Source organism: Aplysia californica, unplaced genomic scaffold, assembly GCF_000002075.1.
Source record: "Aplysia californica isolate F4 #8 unplaced genomic scaffold, AplCal3.0 scaffold00043, whole genome shotgun sequence".
Classification (NCBI taxonomy): Eukaryota; Metazoa; Mollusca; class Gastropoda; order Aplysiida; family Aplysiidae; genus Aplysia; species Aplysia californica.
Genome location: NW_004797313.1, coordinates 1997019 through 2016205, shown reverse-complemented (window position 1 = coordinate 2016205; position 19187 = coordinate 1997019). Strand labels below are relative to the sequence as shown.

At 43.1% G+C, this 19187-nt stretch overlaps 1 protein-coding gene across 5 annotated transcripts in view; it reads right to left on the bottom strand.

The window, feature by feature from the left end:
• LOC101851475 (golgin subfamily A member 4) overlaps positions 1-19187 on the bottom strand; it is a 127368-nt gene that overhangs the window by 20158 nt on the left and 88023 nt on the right. For 4 of the 5 annotated variants that reach the window (XM_005092280.3, XM_005092281.3, XM_005092282.3 and 1 more), the window contains 10 exons: positions 14070-14177; positions 12532-12636; positions 11513-11572; positions 10705-10872; positions 10118-10342; positions 9322-9606; positions 8701-8868; positions 7296-7487; positions 2857-5664; positions 1150-1368 (listed from right to left, as the gene is read on the bottom strand). In XM_005092280.3, the coding sequence (XP_005092337.1) occupies positions 1150-1368; positions 2857-5664; positions 7296-7487; positions 8701-8868; positions 9322-9606; positions 10118-10342; positions 10705-10872; positions 11513-11572; positions 12532-12636; positions 14070-14177 (4338 nt within the window). The remainder of the gene's footprint in view (positions 1-1149; positions 1369-2856; positions 5665-7295; positions 7488-8700; positions 8869-9321; positions 9607-10117; positions 10343-10704; positions 10873-11512; positions 11573-12531; positions 12637-14069; positions 14178-19187) is intronic. The other variant, XM_013079203.2, reaches the window with a different exon arrangement.

Genomic DNA, 19187 nt, shown 5'->3' with positions numbered 1-19187 from the left:
CAGCAAATCAGTCATAACGGGCACTGGGGGGGGGAAGGTCCTGGTTCCCTTTTATGAGGCAAGTATGCAGGACAAAACTTTTGCAGGTACAAGTTCACATTTGGGCCTCTAAATAGAGGGAAAACTGACAGACAGCATATCTGTACTCGAGTCGGAGTTGGATAGACTGGGGGAGCGCAGGTTGCAGTAATGCTGAAACTTTCATGTAGTCTTGAAAATAGCGTACACATAACTCTAATCATCCATGCAAAAAGCCAGCGTTTTCATACAGTAACAACGTTTGACTTTGATCGCATGTACACTCAAGGCACCCCCCCCCCCCTTCCCCTAAAAAAGATCGAGCCAAGGTTGTTCATATTTGTTTTTCTTATTCTTTTCCCCTCAATTAGTACATAGTACATGTATATCGGCACACACTTGCGTAAGTGTAAAAAAACCAACAACCTGGACGCCCCCTTCCCCACAGGTCAAGTCCCGAACAACACCTCTACCAATGTGACCAGTTTGAATGAACTTTGTTGACCCTGACAGCCAACGGTCCCCGACACACGCGCTACTCACACATACGAGGTCATGTCACATGATGCTAACGAGCGTTTCAAAGTTCCACTGACAGGTCTTCATGATGGGCCCCAACAAACCAGCACTCAGACTAAGCTTGCATTTAAAGTAACGGCACAACAACAAATAGATTATTCTTAGGCCTATACAATAAAATTGTTACAGTAATCAGGCCACCATCGGAGAATTCTGGGTAATAAAAGCGAAAGTAGATCTTGAGTGCATACCAGTTGGAATTCAAAATCAATACTTCTTAGAATTTAGTTGAAATAACGTGCCTGTGTCATCTACTAGATCCGACATTGACATTTTAGAAAATAGGGTTTCAAGTTCCTGCCGATAAAAAGTCTAATCGGTCCTTCCAAACAAAAGAGATTGCAGAACTTTTAATATTTTTTTCTAAGAATCAGACGCAAAAGGCGCAACGACAAAAAGTCAGGATACTGGCGATCGAAACCGGGAAAATCGGGATACTTGAGATTTGGGGCAAAAAATCGGGATATCCCGATTAAATCGGGATGAGTGGCAGGTCTGTATTTATCTCTCTATCACCCCCACCCCTCCTCTATCTCTGAACAACACCATTACCTGTTTGAAGACCTCCAGGTGTGTGTCGTGCCTCTGTCTGGCCACCTCCAGCTCGTGTTGCAACTTTTGCTCCAGCTGACACACCTGCTCCTCCAGCGCGACCTTGCTCTCTGACACATTGACCTTGAGCTGTGAGGTCAGACCAACCAGCACTTGCAGCACCTCCAGCTCATCCTCGTGTTTGCTCTCCAGGACTTCCTCTAGAGGGCTCAGCAAAGCCTAGCAGATGCACACGGAAGAAAGTAGTAGCGTTGTTCAAAATAGTAAAAGTAAATTTGGACAACCAACTCCTTTAAAACTGACTTGACCAATTATGCAGACACGAGGTCATCATGGCGATAACATTAGGGTTGATCTTCTTCTCACAGAAACTGAACATGGTCGGCTGTGATCTCTGACGATTGTTAAGATATAGATTTTACCTTTACTTTCAAAACAGTAGGACTATACTGTTGTAATCGAATGATAGAATACATTGTCAGCCCATTCATTTAACAAAATAGAAGCACATCAACACAATTACAGTAAAATTTAGACTGATAGAAACAACAGATGGAAAGAAAAGAAGTTGAAGTAAGACCTACCGATGGTACCCTCCAATGATCCACATATACTGCAAGCCTAATAACCATCAAATTTTTCCTAAAACAGAATAGAGTAAGAGCCCAGTTGAAAATAAGTAGGAGGGGCTGACCACCTTGGATCACATACCAACTGACCTCTTTAACACATGCACGTTTAGTGAGCATGTTTGACCATCATCATCAATAATATTTATCCATTAATGTTGGTGTTTTATGCCCCAATCATCACAATTTAGATAATTTAGAAGACGGGCTTGGGCCTTGCCTGTAAGGGCCAACTCTGTCTGAGGGGGTTCAACATCCAAACAGAAAGTCTGAGCTATTCAATAACAAGTTCTCCCCACATGGGAATCCAACTTGGGTCTTATGCATGCGACGGCGAAGCGCCAAACCACCAGAAAAAAGATGTTGAATGAGAAAATCACACAAAAAGACTCTTTACTCACCATCCACCAGCTAGACAAAAAACATACAAGCTATTGAATTAAAAAATTTGTGTGCAAGTTAAAAAAGGATCACTACAAAAAGATTACTGTCATTATAGAGGGGAAAGCACCAAGAAGACAGACAGAAGCAACAGAAGTACAGTAAAAAAAGTTTACAGTCTGAAAGGATGCACCTGAGTACAGAAAGCAAGGAAGAGAAGGAAGTCCAGGTAACAATCAGCATATCCAATGCTTGTAAATGAATGTTCGATTTGACGTTAGTGACAGAAGCACATTGACACCCAGACGTCAAAGTCATGTTGGAAAAAAGTGAGAGCTGTTAAGAATAGGAGAAGCAATCATCACCTACTAGTGGAATCCTTCCTTTATCAACAGGTTCATAGGAACCTCTGTAGGAACAAGTAAAATTCACTTCCAGTAGATGGAAATAAAAGAGTCTGCTTTCATTTATGTCAACTCAGCACAATAATGGCCACATTTGATTTTTTAAAGGATTAGGAAAAAGTAAACACAGAAAAGAAAGAGCAGACCTCATCACAGCAACCATTAACTTTTCATTGGACAGAGAGAAAAACACTTAAGATGACCTCATGGAAACAGCTAAATGTAGACACTGGAAAGCATTGACAAAAAAAGAAAGCTCAGAGCTATTAATATTTCAATGTTCCATTTCTCACCTGGAAGTCCGTCTGTAAGTCAAGCGTGTCATCAGAGTCGTGACTCTCCTCTGGGTTGAGTTCTGGCCGGACTCTGACCGGCCGCCGAGCCTTCAGCTGACTCATCTCTCGTGCGTGTAATAACTTCTGCTTGAACAACGATAGCGTGAGCTGGGCGCTGAACACAGACTCCCGCACCAGGCTGCCAGCTCGGGCCCCCAGCTGGTCTGGGTAGTGAGAGAGGTCTGGAACACGGAGTACAAAACCCTCCCTCTCCCCTTCAGTCTCGTCCCCATCACTGGTCTGACTAGAGGGCACCGTGAGGCGACGTGACAAAGTCTCTTTGGACAAAGCTTCCGACTGGAGAGCCTGGCTTAAAGCTAGCACAAAACTGTTGAGTCCTTTCTCCACACACAAACTGTCATCACTGCTTGAGTCAGGCTCAAGTTCAAGGTCCTCCAACACGGAGCTGCCCATTTTCAGGAGCTCAGAGAGGAAGTTTGAGCTGGCATTCGCAACGGCCTTCAGGGAAAGAATCTCCCCAAACTTGCTGATGGTGCTGTCCAGAGACTGGACTGGAATGTCTAAGCTGGAGTCTCGTACAGAGCTTGGATCTCGAGCATACGCTTCATGCTGAGACTTGATCTGGGCCAACATGGCCTCTCGAACACACCGGAGCTCGTTGACAATGATGTCATACTTACGTGCGGAATGCGTATCCATGGCAGCGCGGCACTTTTCCTTGTACCGCTGAATGTGTGTTTCAATGATGGTGGAGAGTTCAGAGCACATGGCCTCAAGAACACTTTCAGGGCCCTCAACAATCGTCATTTCCTCACTCTCCTTGAAGATGATCACAGCTAAGGAGTGTGTCAGTTGCCGCTCGTAGCACTCGATAGAGGCCATGACCTTTTGCTGCCGCTCAAGAACTCGATTCAACATGAATTGATAGCTGGCCAGACCTGGCTGCAAGACCTCTGGCTGCGCTGCCAGACGATCCTTCAGACTGGCTAAAGCGTAGGTGAGCTCCCCTTGAATGAGGGTACGTGATGTGAGGTGCGTAGGAAGAACCAACAACTCGTCCGCAGAGCGGTCAAAGTTGCCGTTGATACAGGAGTCGACCTGAGAGCGGAGGATAGCCTCTGTGGCCAAAAGTACAGGCTGAACAGTAGATGAAGGCGCCTCGCCTGACACTGCCATGTGAGTTCGCTGATCAAACGTGCTGCTACACAGCTGACTATTCACCAGGATCTTCTCTGCCACAAGTTCTGCATAAGAGGCTAGCAGATCAGCCTGTGGGTCTTCGAAGTGCATGGTCTTCATCTCTGTGTCCAGTGTGTGGTGCAAAGACAACAGCTGACTGCTCAGAGCATCAATCTGCCGGCTCACAGAGTCCTCTGGCACCAGATGATCTTTGCTTTGTAAGATGTGGGCCATCTCAGAGAGAATCACAGCCTCTAACGAAAGACGGTCTGCATACAGCTTCAGTTTGTGTTCATCACTGACTGAATCTGTCTCCATGGGCTCTCTGCTATTCTGAATAACCTCTTTATGCAGAGTCAGAAGTCTCAGCAGTTCCCAGTCTGAGCTGGACATCTTTGAGTGTTGCTCCACAAACTCAGTCAGGCTGGCCAGCTTCTCACGAATGTCCTCCACTGTCGTTTGTTCACTGTCCTCCTCATCACTGTCAGAGTCTTCTCCGTCCTCCTCCAGAGAGTCCAACTGCTCACCAATCTCCTGAATCTTTTCCTTGATCTGCAGAAGACACGAGCTCACACCTGCAGAGGCTGCACCACTTTCAGATGCTGATGAGGCCCTGCCCGAGTTCGGCACACTCACAGCAGTTGCCTTATTCGAGGAGACAGACGAAGACTGCAGGGATTGTGACAAGGAACCAAGCCTGCCCTTGTAGGCCTCCACTTTCGAGACAAGGCCTGAGGAAGATGAAGACAAAGATGAGCCAAGAGATTTGAGTTTGGTATTGGTGTCCTCCAGCTGAGAGCGGACTGCCTCCAGTTTGATGGACAGATCCTGCTGTCCACTGAGGGAGCTGCTGGAAGATGAAGAGGCAACAGTTGGAGACAGGCTGGCTGCCTGCTGCTCTAAGGAAGAAATTGTGCTGTCCAAATCTTGCAGCTGCTGCTCAATGTCTTTGATCACAGTGGCAGATGTATCCCGGAGTGAAGAGCTCGAAGGAGCAGTGGACTGTGTCTGCACATTGACAATTTTGTGACTGAGCCCATCCACACGGGCGATGAGTTGCACAAGCTCCCGGTTGTATGTCCCCTCCATAACAGCCACCTTTTCTTTCAGTTTACGATCCTCCTGACGGAGGGACTCATATGAAGCGGAACGGTCACTAAAATCCTTCTTCACTTTCCTCAACTCCACGACTGCTTGGTCAAACTTCACTTTCAACCCCTTGTACTCCTCCATGATAGCCTTACCCCCGGACAGCGCAGTGACTGTCACCACATGTTTGTAGTCGCCATCTTGTGACGGTGGAGAGGATGGCTGACCATCCTGGGAGTCTCTCAGAGTGTCCTGAATATCCTGACATTTGTGACCAACATCCTCAATGAAATCAGCCAAGACAATTGCTTGCCGCTGGCCTTCATCAGTGAGGGAGTCAAGGTAGGAGTCAAAGTTATGCCGCAGCTTCAGCAGCATGGCGTTCACCTCCTTGAGGCGTGAGTCAGCCAGTAGTACTGTGTGCAGAAGGTCCTGATGGTGGTCGCTGGACACGCTCGAGATGCTGCTGATAGAGCTGGAGCCTCTTTCTACACCAGTTGACCGTTCGGCCACTACCTCTGCCTGGTCAAGCTGTGCCTGGGAGAAATGGGACAGTGAGATGCAGTGTAAGTTTGAGCTTATGGCTCATGATACATAGAATCTAATACACACAATGACAAAACTGTGACGCTATATGACAATTAAAGTCAATGACATCTAAAAGCTCCAGTCAGGACTCTAATCTCTACTAACATCCTGCTGAATCAGTCAGCTTAAAGAAAGACATACTGTTCATACATAAGTGTGAGGTTCCATAATTAAACACAATTTACACTACCAAAAATGCAGGAAACATAATATCATATCTCTTATGGTTAAAGTCAAAAAGGTCATTTATTATTGTGTATCGGGGGGTTCGAGCCGCGGGTCCAACGTTGTGTCCTTGGGAAAGGCACTTTAACCAAATTTTCCACACTTCACACAGGTGGGAATGGGTACCCGGCCATAGACAGTGAAAGATTTTGTCAGTATGTTAGTGTTTTAGCGCCTATAAATGGCCGCTTGCACTGTATGCTTCCCAGGAAGTTGAGGTTGTTTCTGAATGCTGTCAGGTCTGCTGGGGTAACAGTACAGTTTGTGAAGCGCATAGAGCCTGCTGTTGAGCGGGGATTTGCGTAATACAAATGCTATCTATTATTATTATTATTATTATTATTATCCCTTAAATCCTGACGCTCATGGGACTTCACAATAATTTGTAGGTTGTCAAATTTCTTCCCTTTCAAGGCATCAGTCGCCCAAGATATATTTAGAAATGCAGTCTGTCAGATATCTAACACTATCGACATTTAAGTTTTCCTAAGCAGTCTCTGATTAAAATTAGATTACATCATTGCATTTATTTCTTTGAACAGGATTTGGAGGACCAGGGATATCTCATTAAGAACAAATTTTAGAATTTTAAACTCAAATGTGAAGTCAGTCTTGTTGTATGGATGTGAGACTTGGAACGCATCCCATATGAGCATAGAGAGGATCCAGGTTTTCTTAAACAAGTGCCTGAGGAAGCTACTGAGGATCAAATGGACAGACAGGATCACCAACGAGGAAGTATTAAGAAGAACCAGACAGAGCCCAGTCAGAGATGAGGTGGGAAGAAGACATGGGCGATGGATTGGACACACTCTCAGGAAGTCAAGCAGCTGCATAACAAGAAAAGTGTTAGATTGGAACCCACAGGGTAAAAGATCAAGGGGAAGACCTCGTGGAACCTGGAGAAGAGTCACGGAAATGGATGTACAGAAAAGTGGGAAGACGTGGAGTAACATCAAGCGACTAGCCCAGGATAGGGAAAGGTGGAGAGTGTTTGTTCGTGGCCTATATCCTGACCCAGGGTGAGAAAGGCAATGATGACATCATTGTAAGCATGGATGGGTTTCAGGAGGAAATTAAAGCATTTGAAATAATCCCTAGATCAGAGTCTGACCATTTCCTTCTTAGTCTAACGTTTGCAGCACGGGCATCGAATGTGAACCCATAGAACAAGAAGTTTTGGGCAACATAAACAGCAACAGATGCAAGAAACAAGCTCTACCCTAGACTTTCAGCTACCTAAAGAGCCTTTAAGACCCCTCAAAAGTAGGTGCATAACTCAAATCTGGCTCATCGTATGACGTCTTTTCACACATGTGATGTCTAATATAGTGGAAGCGTTGGAGACGCCATACCTGAAGACTGGTGATCTCCGAGTTTAGGTCTGCTATTGTCTTCTGCAGCCTCTCTCGCTCCTGTTCTGAGGCGGCTCCGTCCCTGCTGGAGGACTGTACACTGCTCAGACTTCGCTGCAACTGGCTGTTTTCACGGCGCAACTCTTCCAGTTGCTTTTTCAGGGAAGCATTTTCAGACTCAAAACCCGACACCTGTCAAGAGGAAAGTAAGAACCATGAATGTAAATGAAAAGTAGCACTTTTGACTGGTTTAATGGAGCATGGTTAGCGTCATTTAGATCAGAAAGACACTAAACAATTTCTGAAAACGGAGACCCGAGAAACTACTTTTCTACACCTTCCTAAAAAACAATCATTAGGAGGTACTTTTTGGCTCTGTTTGATATTGCAAAATCAGTTTCATAGATGAGTCTCAAGTATCTCCCCATGGCAAAGTTACATACATGATGAACCAGACTGAGCTCCTTTTAGGATTCATACAGACTCAAGTGCTCAAAGTAATGAATATTTCAAACACAGTATATCAAAAGACATTGTCTTTGAAATTTTGGATTCATAAATCATATTTTAAAATAGACAAAAAGTTTGGTTTCCAAGTGCAACAGGTCCTTTACGCAGGACTGAGCTTTCCATCTCTTTCAACAGAGTCCACTGACATTATTTTACAAACATGTCTTCATACTCAGAAAAAAAATGAGGCAGCAGTAACAGAAATCAACAAAAGCAACTGGGAAACAACTCTCCCTGTCTCCCAGCTCAAAGGCAACCAGGCATTGCAAAAAGGGACATTGGCTCTAAGAGTAGGTTTCCATGTGTGTGAATTTGTAGCCAAACACTGGAACAATATTTAACTATTTTTCATAGTCCAGGTCTGGAACAAGGCCTTATCAGTAATGAGGAAAAATAATGACAACTATCACCAGTGACATGGCATTAATTAGCAGGCACTTGTCAGAAGGTTGCTGCATTGACTAAAACAATCAGTAATCACTTAATATCCATGCCTATCATGCCATACACTTTGCTACAGAGTGAATTATTGCAATATCCAATGAAAGTTGCGTTGGAATATCTCAAAATAATTGCTACATCTTGTCAGAAACAAACTAGGAGCTGAGCACAGTGGGGCACCAACAGCTATTTACAGGGAACAATATACCAAGTCAAGGAGACTTGTAAGAATTATTTTTAAAAGAGGTAATGCATCTTAAGTCGATGGAAAAAAAGGAAAACCCTTGTCAAGCAGTACCCAGCCAGAGAAGTGTCAGAGAGAATGAAGTACAGAAAAGTAAAAAGACACGCGATAATGTCAGGAAACTAGCCCAGGACAAGAAAAATGAAAAGTCTTTGCCAGTGGCTTACACCCAGATCCGGGGTGAGTAAAGCAATGATGATGAAGTCGTACCTTGGTGCGCACAGCCATGAGCTGCGCTTCCAGCTTTTCCATGGTGCCTATTAGCTTCTTTTTGTCCCCCTGAAGCATCTCCATACTATGAGCCATTTCTGCATTCTCCCCCATCTCTGCATGCAGCTCTTCTGACATTTCAATCAGTCGTTTGTCAGTCTCAATCATCTGTTGCAGAGAGTATATAATTACTTTGTTGAAAATTACTCTGACAGAAATAAATCCACAACTTTTGCCAAGTAATTACAGCAAACGTTTAAATAATGATGAGAAAGAGGGGCCAGGTGAGTTCAAAGATGAAGACTAAAAAAATATCTCAAGAAGCAAAAAATTTGAGTGTGAAACTCTTCCCCACAAAAAAAAAAAATCAAAATAATGTAAGCTTTCTACTTGAAACATTTTTTCTTGAGTAAATCAAATATTCTGTTACATGAATGAAAACAGGGCATGGATAACTTAATCAAACAAGCTAAACAAACGTGAATAAATTTCTTTAATCTCCACAGAAAACAGCCATCATTGAAACATAGCTAATCTTCATTTTTAGCAATTGATTCAAAACATATCATCGCATTTCAGAAGCAGTATAAACACAGTGTCGCTGGGCATATAAATCTATACCTTCTCCTCGAGCTGGGCAATGATGTCATCCTTCTCCTTGATCATCTCTGTCATGTCTGAGGTCATGTTGTCAGTCATGGACGCCTGGCGATCATGGGCCGAGTACAGCTCTGATTTCAGCTGTTCCAGGTGAAGTTCAAGGTCGTCCCGCTCCCTGCTGTACTCTCTGTCAATTTCCTCCAGGTGGCGCTCATACTCATCCTTCGTCTTCTTGGTCAAGTGATCCTTCTCCTTCAGCTCCGACCGCAGACCTGAGAGCTCTTGTTCACGGTCATCCAACTTCTCCTATGTAAAAATGTTTACAACATTTTTGGCATGAAAAAAACTTTTGGGCTCTATTTGAATGTTTCAAAGAATTTTCAAACAACAAAAGTCTTGTGCACATGAAAAATCAGATCACACTAGAGTCGCTCCAAACAACTGAGATTAATACAAGTCCTATAAGAAAACTTAGTACATACCTATGTACATCTGTGCATGTAGTCTTAACAAACATGAGAGAGAGAGAGAGTGTGTGTGTGTGTGTGTGTGTGTGTGTGTGTGTGTGTGTGTGTGTGTGTGTATGTGTGTGTGTGTGTGTGTGAGAGAGCATGTAAGTGTAAAGTGTATGTGTGTCTGAGTTTGTGTGTGTCGTTTGTGTGTGTACATGTGTGTGTGTGAGAGAGAGAGAGAAAGAGAGGAAGGGAGAGACAGAATGACAGAGAGGGGGGATTTGAAAGTAAATAGGGGATTATAAATATCAAAACAAAAAATCAGCAGTAACGACCATGCATTCCTCATCGATTCATTCCCTGACCTTCAGCAGGTTGTACTCGTGCTCCACAGCTTTCAGCTTGAGGATCTCCCTCTCCTGTTCCCGCATACGCTGCAGATTGTTCTTCACCTCGGCCTCCAGTCTCCGGCACTCTCTCTCCTTGGCCTGCAGGGTCTCACGGTTGCGTTCCAACTTGTGAAGGCTGTCCTTGGACTGGCTCTCCATGGTGCGGATGCGCCGGTTCCACTCAGAGCTCATTTTCAGAAACTGAGGTGACAGAACAAGTTAGAGAATCCTAGTAAAAATTATACTTTTAAGCAGCAAAACTCTACATTAATCCCTACCCAACATTGTGGAGTCTTTTTGTTGGTTCTTATTATTACAGAGCACTTTAAAAATCAGCATGTAGTTGCCTCAAAAATGAGAGGCACTGAGACTTTGTAGGACTATTAAGTACAATACAAAAAGTGGCTGTTCTAGAACTTGAAGGTCCTTTAGTTGACCATTCCATAGACAAAAAGGTTGAAACACAAGAGGAGAGATCAGGGAGGAGAATGAAGGAAAAACACTACTCCTACAAAGTAAAAAGGATACTGAACACCTCAAAATAAAACCCTTTCCCTACTCACTTTGTCTTTCTCTTGTTTGTAGTCACGGAGAGCCTCTGATAAAGCCTTCTCAGTGCCGGTCAGTTTGGAAACAGACATATCCAGTTTACTTTTTAAGCTCTCAATGTCAAGTCGCTGCCTCTGCACCACATCCCGTGACTCTTTCAGCTGACGCTTCAGGCCTTGCTGCTGCAAACACAATGCAAAACCATCTGATAACTTTGTGTTGCTATCGTTGAGAAGCAGATTACCTTTCTAACAGGAGTATAATGTCACTCTAGACGCAAACAGATCTTTTCCAAATCAGAGCACTTGGCTCCCAGGGGGATAATAAAAAAGGAGGAAAGAAAGAAGAAATAATGGAGGTAGAGAATAAACAATAGGAAAAATATCACTGACAAACGTCTGGGCACAGAGGTTCATATGTACAATTGCATCATGAGAGGGGTTTTAACTCCTAAAAGTTGCGAAGCATCTATTTTTTGCACCACCCCACTCCCTCCAAAGCTAAGTTCGGTAATGCTGTACTGTACTGTAGCCATAATGTCAAACTTTTGCTTTTGGAAAAGAAAATACAGTACTAAATATAAAGTACGATACTTCAGTCCCCCCATGAAACTCGTGCAATTTTCTTCACGTTGACAAGCAGAAAATGGTTGTAACACAAGAATACAAGGTATATCTAAGAGTAAAAATACTTTCATGTTTCTGTAGTGAAATTGAAGATCAGTTGGGTTCAATGAAACTTATGACAAGGTCTATAAAATTTGCCCACCTGCCAGGAATCTATTCCCTAAAGAGCAGCAGATTTTTACTGTAAACTGATTACCTCGTTCTGACTTGAGTTTTGTGCCCATCGACTTCCAGTACTGTAGCCGCTGTCCACACTCTGTGAAAAGGGGAGATCTATGTATAAAGTGAGCAGGGAACATAACAAACCACAAAGGAAGACCTAAATACAAAGGAGATTACAAAATAAACAGACACAGGTGGGTATGGGGGAGAACACAAGAAACACAGACAAATCTTTCACCTATAGAGGTAAAAAACTAAAACTCTTGGAAAAATAGTAACAGTCACAATTAAGACAAGGGAAGTACTCACCACATTCACGAGAGTTCATTTATGCCACTTCAGTGGTAATGGACTTTCTGCACTTTTTTTCTCTCTCATTCTGGATTTTCTTAAACATTATTTAGCGTATGTGTTTAGTGCCCTTATCAAAACCAGTAAGTAATTGAAAAGGTGAAGGGGGCTCTTGTGGTCTACAGGTTAAGACCACATTCAACAAGTCCCGGGTTTGAATCTTGACAACAACAGAACACTTTTTTCACTAAATTTTTTCATTTCACATCCTTTCCTGCTCTCTAAAAATGTCATCTGCTTTTGTCTCCACTTTCTGCCCCCACCCCCTTACCTCCTTTGCCTTCTCCTCTGGGCTCCCTGACTCTTTCTGCAGCCTTTCTACTGCTACTCCTTGGCCTTCTTACTGCTGTCTTTCAGCCACACCCCTGATCTTATGGTACAAAAGATCTACACCTAGCCTTCTCGAACAAGGGTGAAAAAAATCTCGGAGGTCCTGTGTACAAGTTGCGCAGGTTAAAGATCCCTTGGTGGTCCAAAATCAATAAGAGTAGGCTTTGGCTGCCACCCGATAAAATTCAAAATTTCCCACCTACTGATAATGTTTAATGTGTCCAGCCTGCTCATATGACCATACGCAGTTGCAAGCGCCGTAAAACACTTACAAAAAAAGAAAAGGGTGAAACACTATCGAGTTCATTTTACTTTCGTCCTATGACAATATGAGAACCCAACAGGTATATCAAAATGGGGGCGAAATTGTACCTGAGTGGCCTCTTTGTGCAGTCGTGACTTGAGGTCAATGTTGTCTTTATGCACCTTGTCCAGCTCTGTCTGGGTGTGCTCCAGCCGGTCCTTCAATGACTCCACCTGTGAGGAGCACCATACACTGTCATTACACACAATTTAGCACGGTTTGACGGAAGTCAAGCAAGAAATGAGACAATATGAAGCTTATTTTGAGCAAGGGGTGGAGAAAGCAAGGCAAAAAGGCAAAAGGGCAAAAATAAAGACAAATGGGAAAGCAAGCCAAAAAATATTAAAATATTGAGAGATCAGGAAGGAAAAAAACCCATCCTTAAACCACCTGTACATTAGTAGTCTCTCTGGAGTCCCCATTTCAAACAAATATAGGAAACAGACTCTGTGTGGATGATCTAACTTGAACATAAAAAGATGAATGTTTCCTTCTTGAGTAAAAATCTACTGCAGCATAGTGAAGTACGAAGTCAAAGAAGGCCATAAAACAAATGGACTCGATTTCAGTAGGGAAGAGACTCTGGGTGAGAAATAAGCTTCTGGGGCAATCTGAAATGCTTTGCTTTTGAAGGCACAATGACAGAAGTAGAGGTGGATGCACACAGTGGTGGATCAGAGCCAGTGGAATTGAGAGGAGGCCTGCCATAGAGACAGAGTATTTAAAGTTGACGTTATTCCATTGAGCAAAGTCAAGAAGAGTAACATAGTTGTAGTGCAAAAGATAATGTCAACAACAAACTTCATTACCAGTATGATGTAAGATGCAATTATCAAACAAAACACAGATTAACTGAGATTATGAGGTTGCTAATGTCAAAACAAACTAACAAAACACAACAAGAATAAACAATAAAAACCCTTTTACTATGCATTTCTAGTACTCTAAAATACAAAATTTTGCAAGCCAAAAGCTAATATTATCTTTCCAGCAAATTTTCCTTTAAAAAAGCAAACATTTGCATTAGTAAAAGCTTAAAATCAAACCCTTATGGTGTGTGTATAAAGAGCTGTAATACCACCCTGTAATGCTACAGCCAGCTAGGCCTGTAATGAGTGGATAAAACTCCTGCATTTGCCTCTAGAAGGCTGATACATATTAACAAGCCCTGCAAGATAATGTTACTATATTAGTAGAGTTAGAAAAAAAAAACAGTTGATAAAAAAACCTGTGGTTAATCCTTATTCACAGCACCAAAATAGTGTAAAACGCAAGTCCGTCTTCTCTGAGTCAACACATTTCAGCCACAAAGGATACCTTTGTAATAGATTTGTGACTGGATTGTGTAAAAATAAGGCAGACCTGTCTCTTCTTTTTTCTTTCTTTCTCTCTCCACATGCATACCCAAGCGTGCACACACACACACACACACACACACACACACACACACACACACACACACACACACACACACACACACACATCACATATTACACACACCCACACACGTACACATCAAAGCAAACACTCACACCTGCTCACACACATGCGTGTGCGCACACACACACACACATACACACACGCACGCACGCACGCACACACAGACCTCTGTCTCCAGTATCTCCACAAGGGCCTCATCACCACCCACGACGTCTGAGGCCGTGGCACTGCCCACTTCGTCTGGGTCTGTGTCCTCCGGGCCGGGGTACTCCTCCTAGACAACAGCGAACATACCGCGTTACTGTCCCACCCTACTCATGGCTCCTAAACAGCAGACATCGCGTTACTGTCCCACCCTACTCATGGCTCCTAGACAACAGCAGACATCGCGTTACTGCCCCACCCTACTCATGGCTCCTAGACAACAGCAGACATCGCATTACTGTCCCACCCTACTCATGGCTCCTAGACAACAGCAGACATCGCGTTACTGTCCCACCCTACTCATGGCTCCTAGACAACAGCGAACATACCGCGTTACTGTCCCACCCTACTCATGGCTCCTAGACAACAGCAGACATCGCGTTACTGTCCCACCCTACTCATGGCTCCTAGACAACAGCAGACATCGCGTTACTGTCTCACCCTACTCATGGCTCATAGACAACAGCAGACATCGCGTTACTGTCCCACCCTACTGAAAAGTGAATCCAACATCCCTTTGCTAACTCATTTCAACCCCTGTTCTCACACAACGCACCCGAGTAGCCGGTCTCGTCACTCAGAGTGTTCAGCGCACGTTCTTGCTCCGGGTGAAACTTAGACTGCGAGAGCATCACTTCAAGTGTTGTAAGCACTTCCTAAACCATCTGTATTGCTCCTGTAAACGTCAGCCATTTATACCTGTATCTCTTTCTTATTGAAGCCAAAACTTACTGTCAGCTAATAATAAGCGTCTAGATAAAGCTTCTGCTAAATGCTTAAGTAAAGCCCATAGTAAACATACATGTGAAAGCAACGGCTAGTAGTGTGAAAAAATGCAAAATCCTAACTGAAAATAGTTCCTAAAAACGTTAACATCAACTCCCTTGTTGAATAATGGAACCAACAGGGACAGGGAGATCAAGCCGAACAAATACGAGCCAAATATGTTAATATCAACCCACCTTAGTAGCACACAAAACCTTATAAAATAAGCATTAAACCATTTGGGGCTATAAGTGCATGGTTCATGAAGGGGAAAGACGCAGACAAAATGTGTCTGTCCGTTTCACTTAGTTTCCGTTTCACTTAGTTCCAGTCTCCCTAGTGAAAATGCTAGACAGAGCAGCTAAATCGAGACAGAAAGTTCAAGAGAAGCAAAGAGGGGGGAAAGGTCTCAGACAAAATCTCTTTAACAGAAGGCATAGTTTTACTGTGACACAATTTGGATTAGATTTGCTTGGGTAAAGAGAAATACATCCACCTGGTAACGGTCATTTAGTGGGGAAAGAGCAAGATAGACAAATAGAAACAACAGAAGAAAATCTCCCCCATCTTCATACTTTCCATGCCCTTATTGGGTCCCTCTTTTTGTCTTTTATCATCAAAACGCTGCCGCAATCGATATTTATGTATAAAGAGGGGGTTCAAGTTTTCGACAAGCAATGAGACGTATGTCTCATGAACTCGAAGAGATGTGCCTTACTTAAAAAGGGTTAATGAATATATGGCATGTTTTCCGTGCACCAAGAATTATTTTTAGTACAGCAGATTCGTATGGTTGGGCGGGGGGGCGGGAGCACACACAACGGAAGAAAGAAGGGAGACTAAGACATGCGGTTACTAAGACATTAAAATTACGATCAGAACAATGATGCACATATACAAAATCACATTTGAAAGAATTAAAAATGAGCGTAAAAAAGACTTCAAATTGAGAGAGAGAGAGAGAGAGAGAGAGAGAGAGAGAGAGAGAGAGAGAGAGAGGAAACGAAAGGAAACGAAACGAAAGTTGAGTCAGTGAGTCAGTGACGAAACGAAAGTTGAGTCAGTGAGTCAGTGAGTCAGTGTGTGATTGAGTGAGTGAGTGAGTGAGTGAGTGAGTGAGTGAGTGAGTGAGTGAGTGAGTGAGTGAGTGAGTGAGTGAGTTGCGAAATAATAAAAGAGTGGAAGTGTAAAGTTAAAAGCCTGTACATTGCAAGTCCCAAGTTTTCGCGTTAAAAGAGAAAACAAAGGGACAACAACAGTCATGTGAGACTGGCGATAAAGTTAGAGCTATCGAAGAAACAAAAGAGGAAAACACAATTACGACCTATAGGGGACTTCACATAAGTACCTACAAAAATTATGGACCCACAAGAAAGTTTCCCCACACAGAAGGAGATTAATATAAAACAACAATATATAACATATTACACTGCTATCAAGCCATGCTGTGTAAAATCCATGCTGCCATGCAAAATTATAGAAGCCATTCAAAAGCATAGGAAGATTCGTGTATGATGCGAAAACGTATGGAAATGAAGAATATAAGGCAAAAACGAAACATTTTGTACGTAAAAACCCCAAAGAGTACAATCAAAGCGGACATTACTTGATTAGCGAAAATGAACTGGGGAAAACGTATTAACTGACAGCCAGAAAGCACTGCATAAGGTGTGGGTTCAAAGCAGGAGAGCAATATAACAACTAAAGGAAATCACCAGGACCAGGGACGGCAGTCAAATAAATACAGCCAATCAAAAGGTTGGGACAAAAAAAGCCATGGGGACCACAGCTGGAGCCAAAAAGAAAAAAAAAAACAACTTCAACTCTGTAAACTAAAAATCAAAAGGAAAATATACAAACTTTCTCCACGGGATCACTAGAACAAGCACACACCCTTGTATATGACGTATAAAAAGCAACACACTTGTCCACACAAACACACGCATGTATGCACGCACGAGCGCAAACACACACACACACACACACACACACACACACACACACACACACACACACACACACACACACACAAGTGAGCTCACACAGCGAACAGAAACGCATTGGTAAAGCTGCACGACAACCAAAAAAAAGCGTTCTTCAGCAGTAAAAACTGTTCATAGAAACATGGAGTGGAGATACACAAAGAATAATCATTCTAAAAGACGAGACCACAGATTCAAAGCTCATCTCCGATAAGACTGTCAGAAACGCAATTCAATGGGACAATGGTGACAAGAATATACGTGCATTGGAATTAAAAGGGGAACACTATCAAAATTACTGTTTTAAAAGATCCATTTTTTTCAAACTACAGCCATATTTCAGATTCGTAAAGTATACACAGAGGTTACAAGCATACAACACACACCACACCCGCTCATGCACACACACACACACACACACACACACACACACACACACATACACCACAAACACACACATACACACACACACACACACACACACACACACATACACCACAAACACACACATACACACACACACACATACACCACACACACACATACACCACAAACACACACACACATACACACACACACACATACATAACAACCAGACACAACTCTCTTGGAATTTATGAACACTCCCAAAATTCAGCACAGAGCAAATGTCAGGGGAGGGAACATTAGACAAAGCAGGGTTAATCAAGGCTCATGTCAATGGGTCGAAGGGTTAGTACAGGGAAGGCCAATCAAGTGCACAGAATTCTCTCCCTCTCTCTTTGAATTAAGTCGACGGGAAGCGGGTGACATCTTGTTTGACGTCAAAGAGCTTTCGTTGCTATTCCACTCGCCATTTTCCCGAGTATCGCATTACCATCATTTCGCATAATCGACTGAGATCACAAGCGCCACAGACGTCACGGGCATTTACATGTCATTTCCGGTCACTATACATCCTTGGTTCCGACACACCGCCCACAAAAGTCCTGATCAAATGTCATGATTTGAATTATTGAGGCTCCTTGCGAGGGTTCCAGCAAATTGGGAATTTCTATAAATCTATTAAGGGAAACCATTTATTGATTTGTTCAGACTTTCCCCATTTGTCATCTTTATGTAAGCTTCGAAACGAAAATTGTTATCCTCGTTTTATCCTTGCAAATTCTTTTTTTAAAGTACCCCCTCCCCAAAAACAAACAAACGAACAAACAAGCAACGTCTCAAACTTTTTTGGGGGGGTGTAAAGAAATTAGCTCGATTACACAACTACAGTATTTGCAAAAGTGTGGTCAAACGTATGACAAACCTAACCGTCTAAAGATCTCTCACGCTAGCATCTCAACGCCAAATGAATCTTGTCACATCAATTTTCAGCAAGTAATTGGGCTTTTTCCCGGCCTCCTATGCATAAGGAACTCGGTTCCCCTTTGATACTAACTTAAAAAACCCGAAGCAACGAGCCAATTCGCCGAAATAAATATTCTTGTCCATGAAGCTGCGAAGAGCGAAGAGAAAAGTTTGCACTTTTCAAAACAACTGTATAGAGGAAAACACGCCAACCGCGTCAGGTTAAAAGTGATGTGTTAAATACCGAGCCGTTACAAAGATTTAAGTCGGGGGACAGAGAAGCACATCGACTCAATAACCACCATTTGTTAGGGAGATTTCAGATCATGAGAAAATAACTACACAGTAATGCTCAGACCAGTCTTAATAAACAATCCAGCGAACAAAAAAAACAAAACAAAAAAAAAGGAGAAGGGGGTGAGTGGGGGATCGAGGGCAGAACTCAGGGATGAGCATAACTCCTTCAAAAGTATGCGGAGCTTTCTTTCTTTATGTTCTGTAATAGGAGGTCAATGCCCTACTAGACAGAAAGCATGTCACTCTGAAGGCAGAAAATGCGGCCTGATGGCTGAGAAAGAATTAATGTAGGTACGTGCTCGTGAGTGTTTTTATGACATTAGAAGACCCGAGAAGAAAAGACAAGTTACGGTTATGACAAATATGAAACCAAACGTGTTGCCCCTCTACCTGCCATGACTATAAAATCAGGTATTCACAAAAATCACAGAGAAGCCCATCCCTTGGAAATGAGTTGAAGGTCAAGAGGGGAAAACATGACAGAATTTCGAAAACAGACAAGACTGAAAAAAGGGAATGCCGAACAGCTTAAACATAAAAGGGGAGCTTGAACTGCATAAAAAGAAACATATCGTCTGGAACAGCCCATTTTTCCGGAAATATTGAAATTTCGGGAGAAAAGTTACCGTCTACGAAAATGCTACGCCCGGGGAGAGGGAGATGGGGTGAGTGAGTGTGTGTGAGAGAGAGAGAGAGAGAGAGAGAGA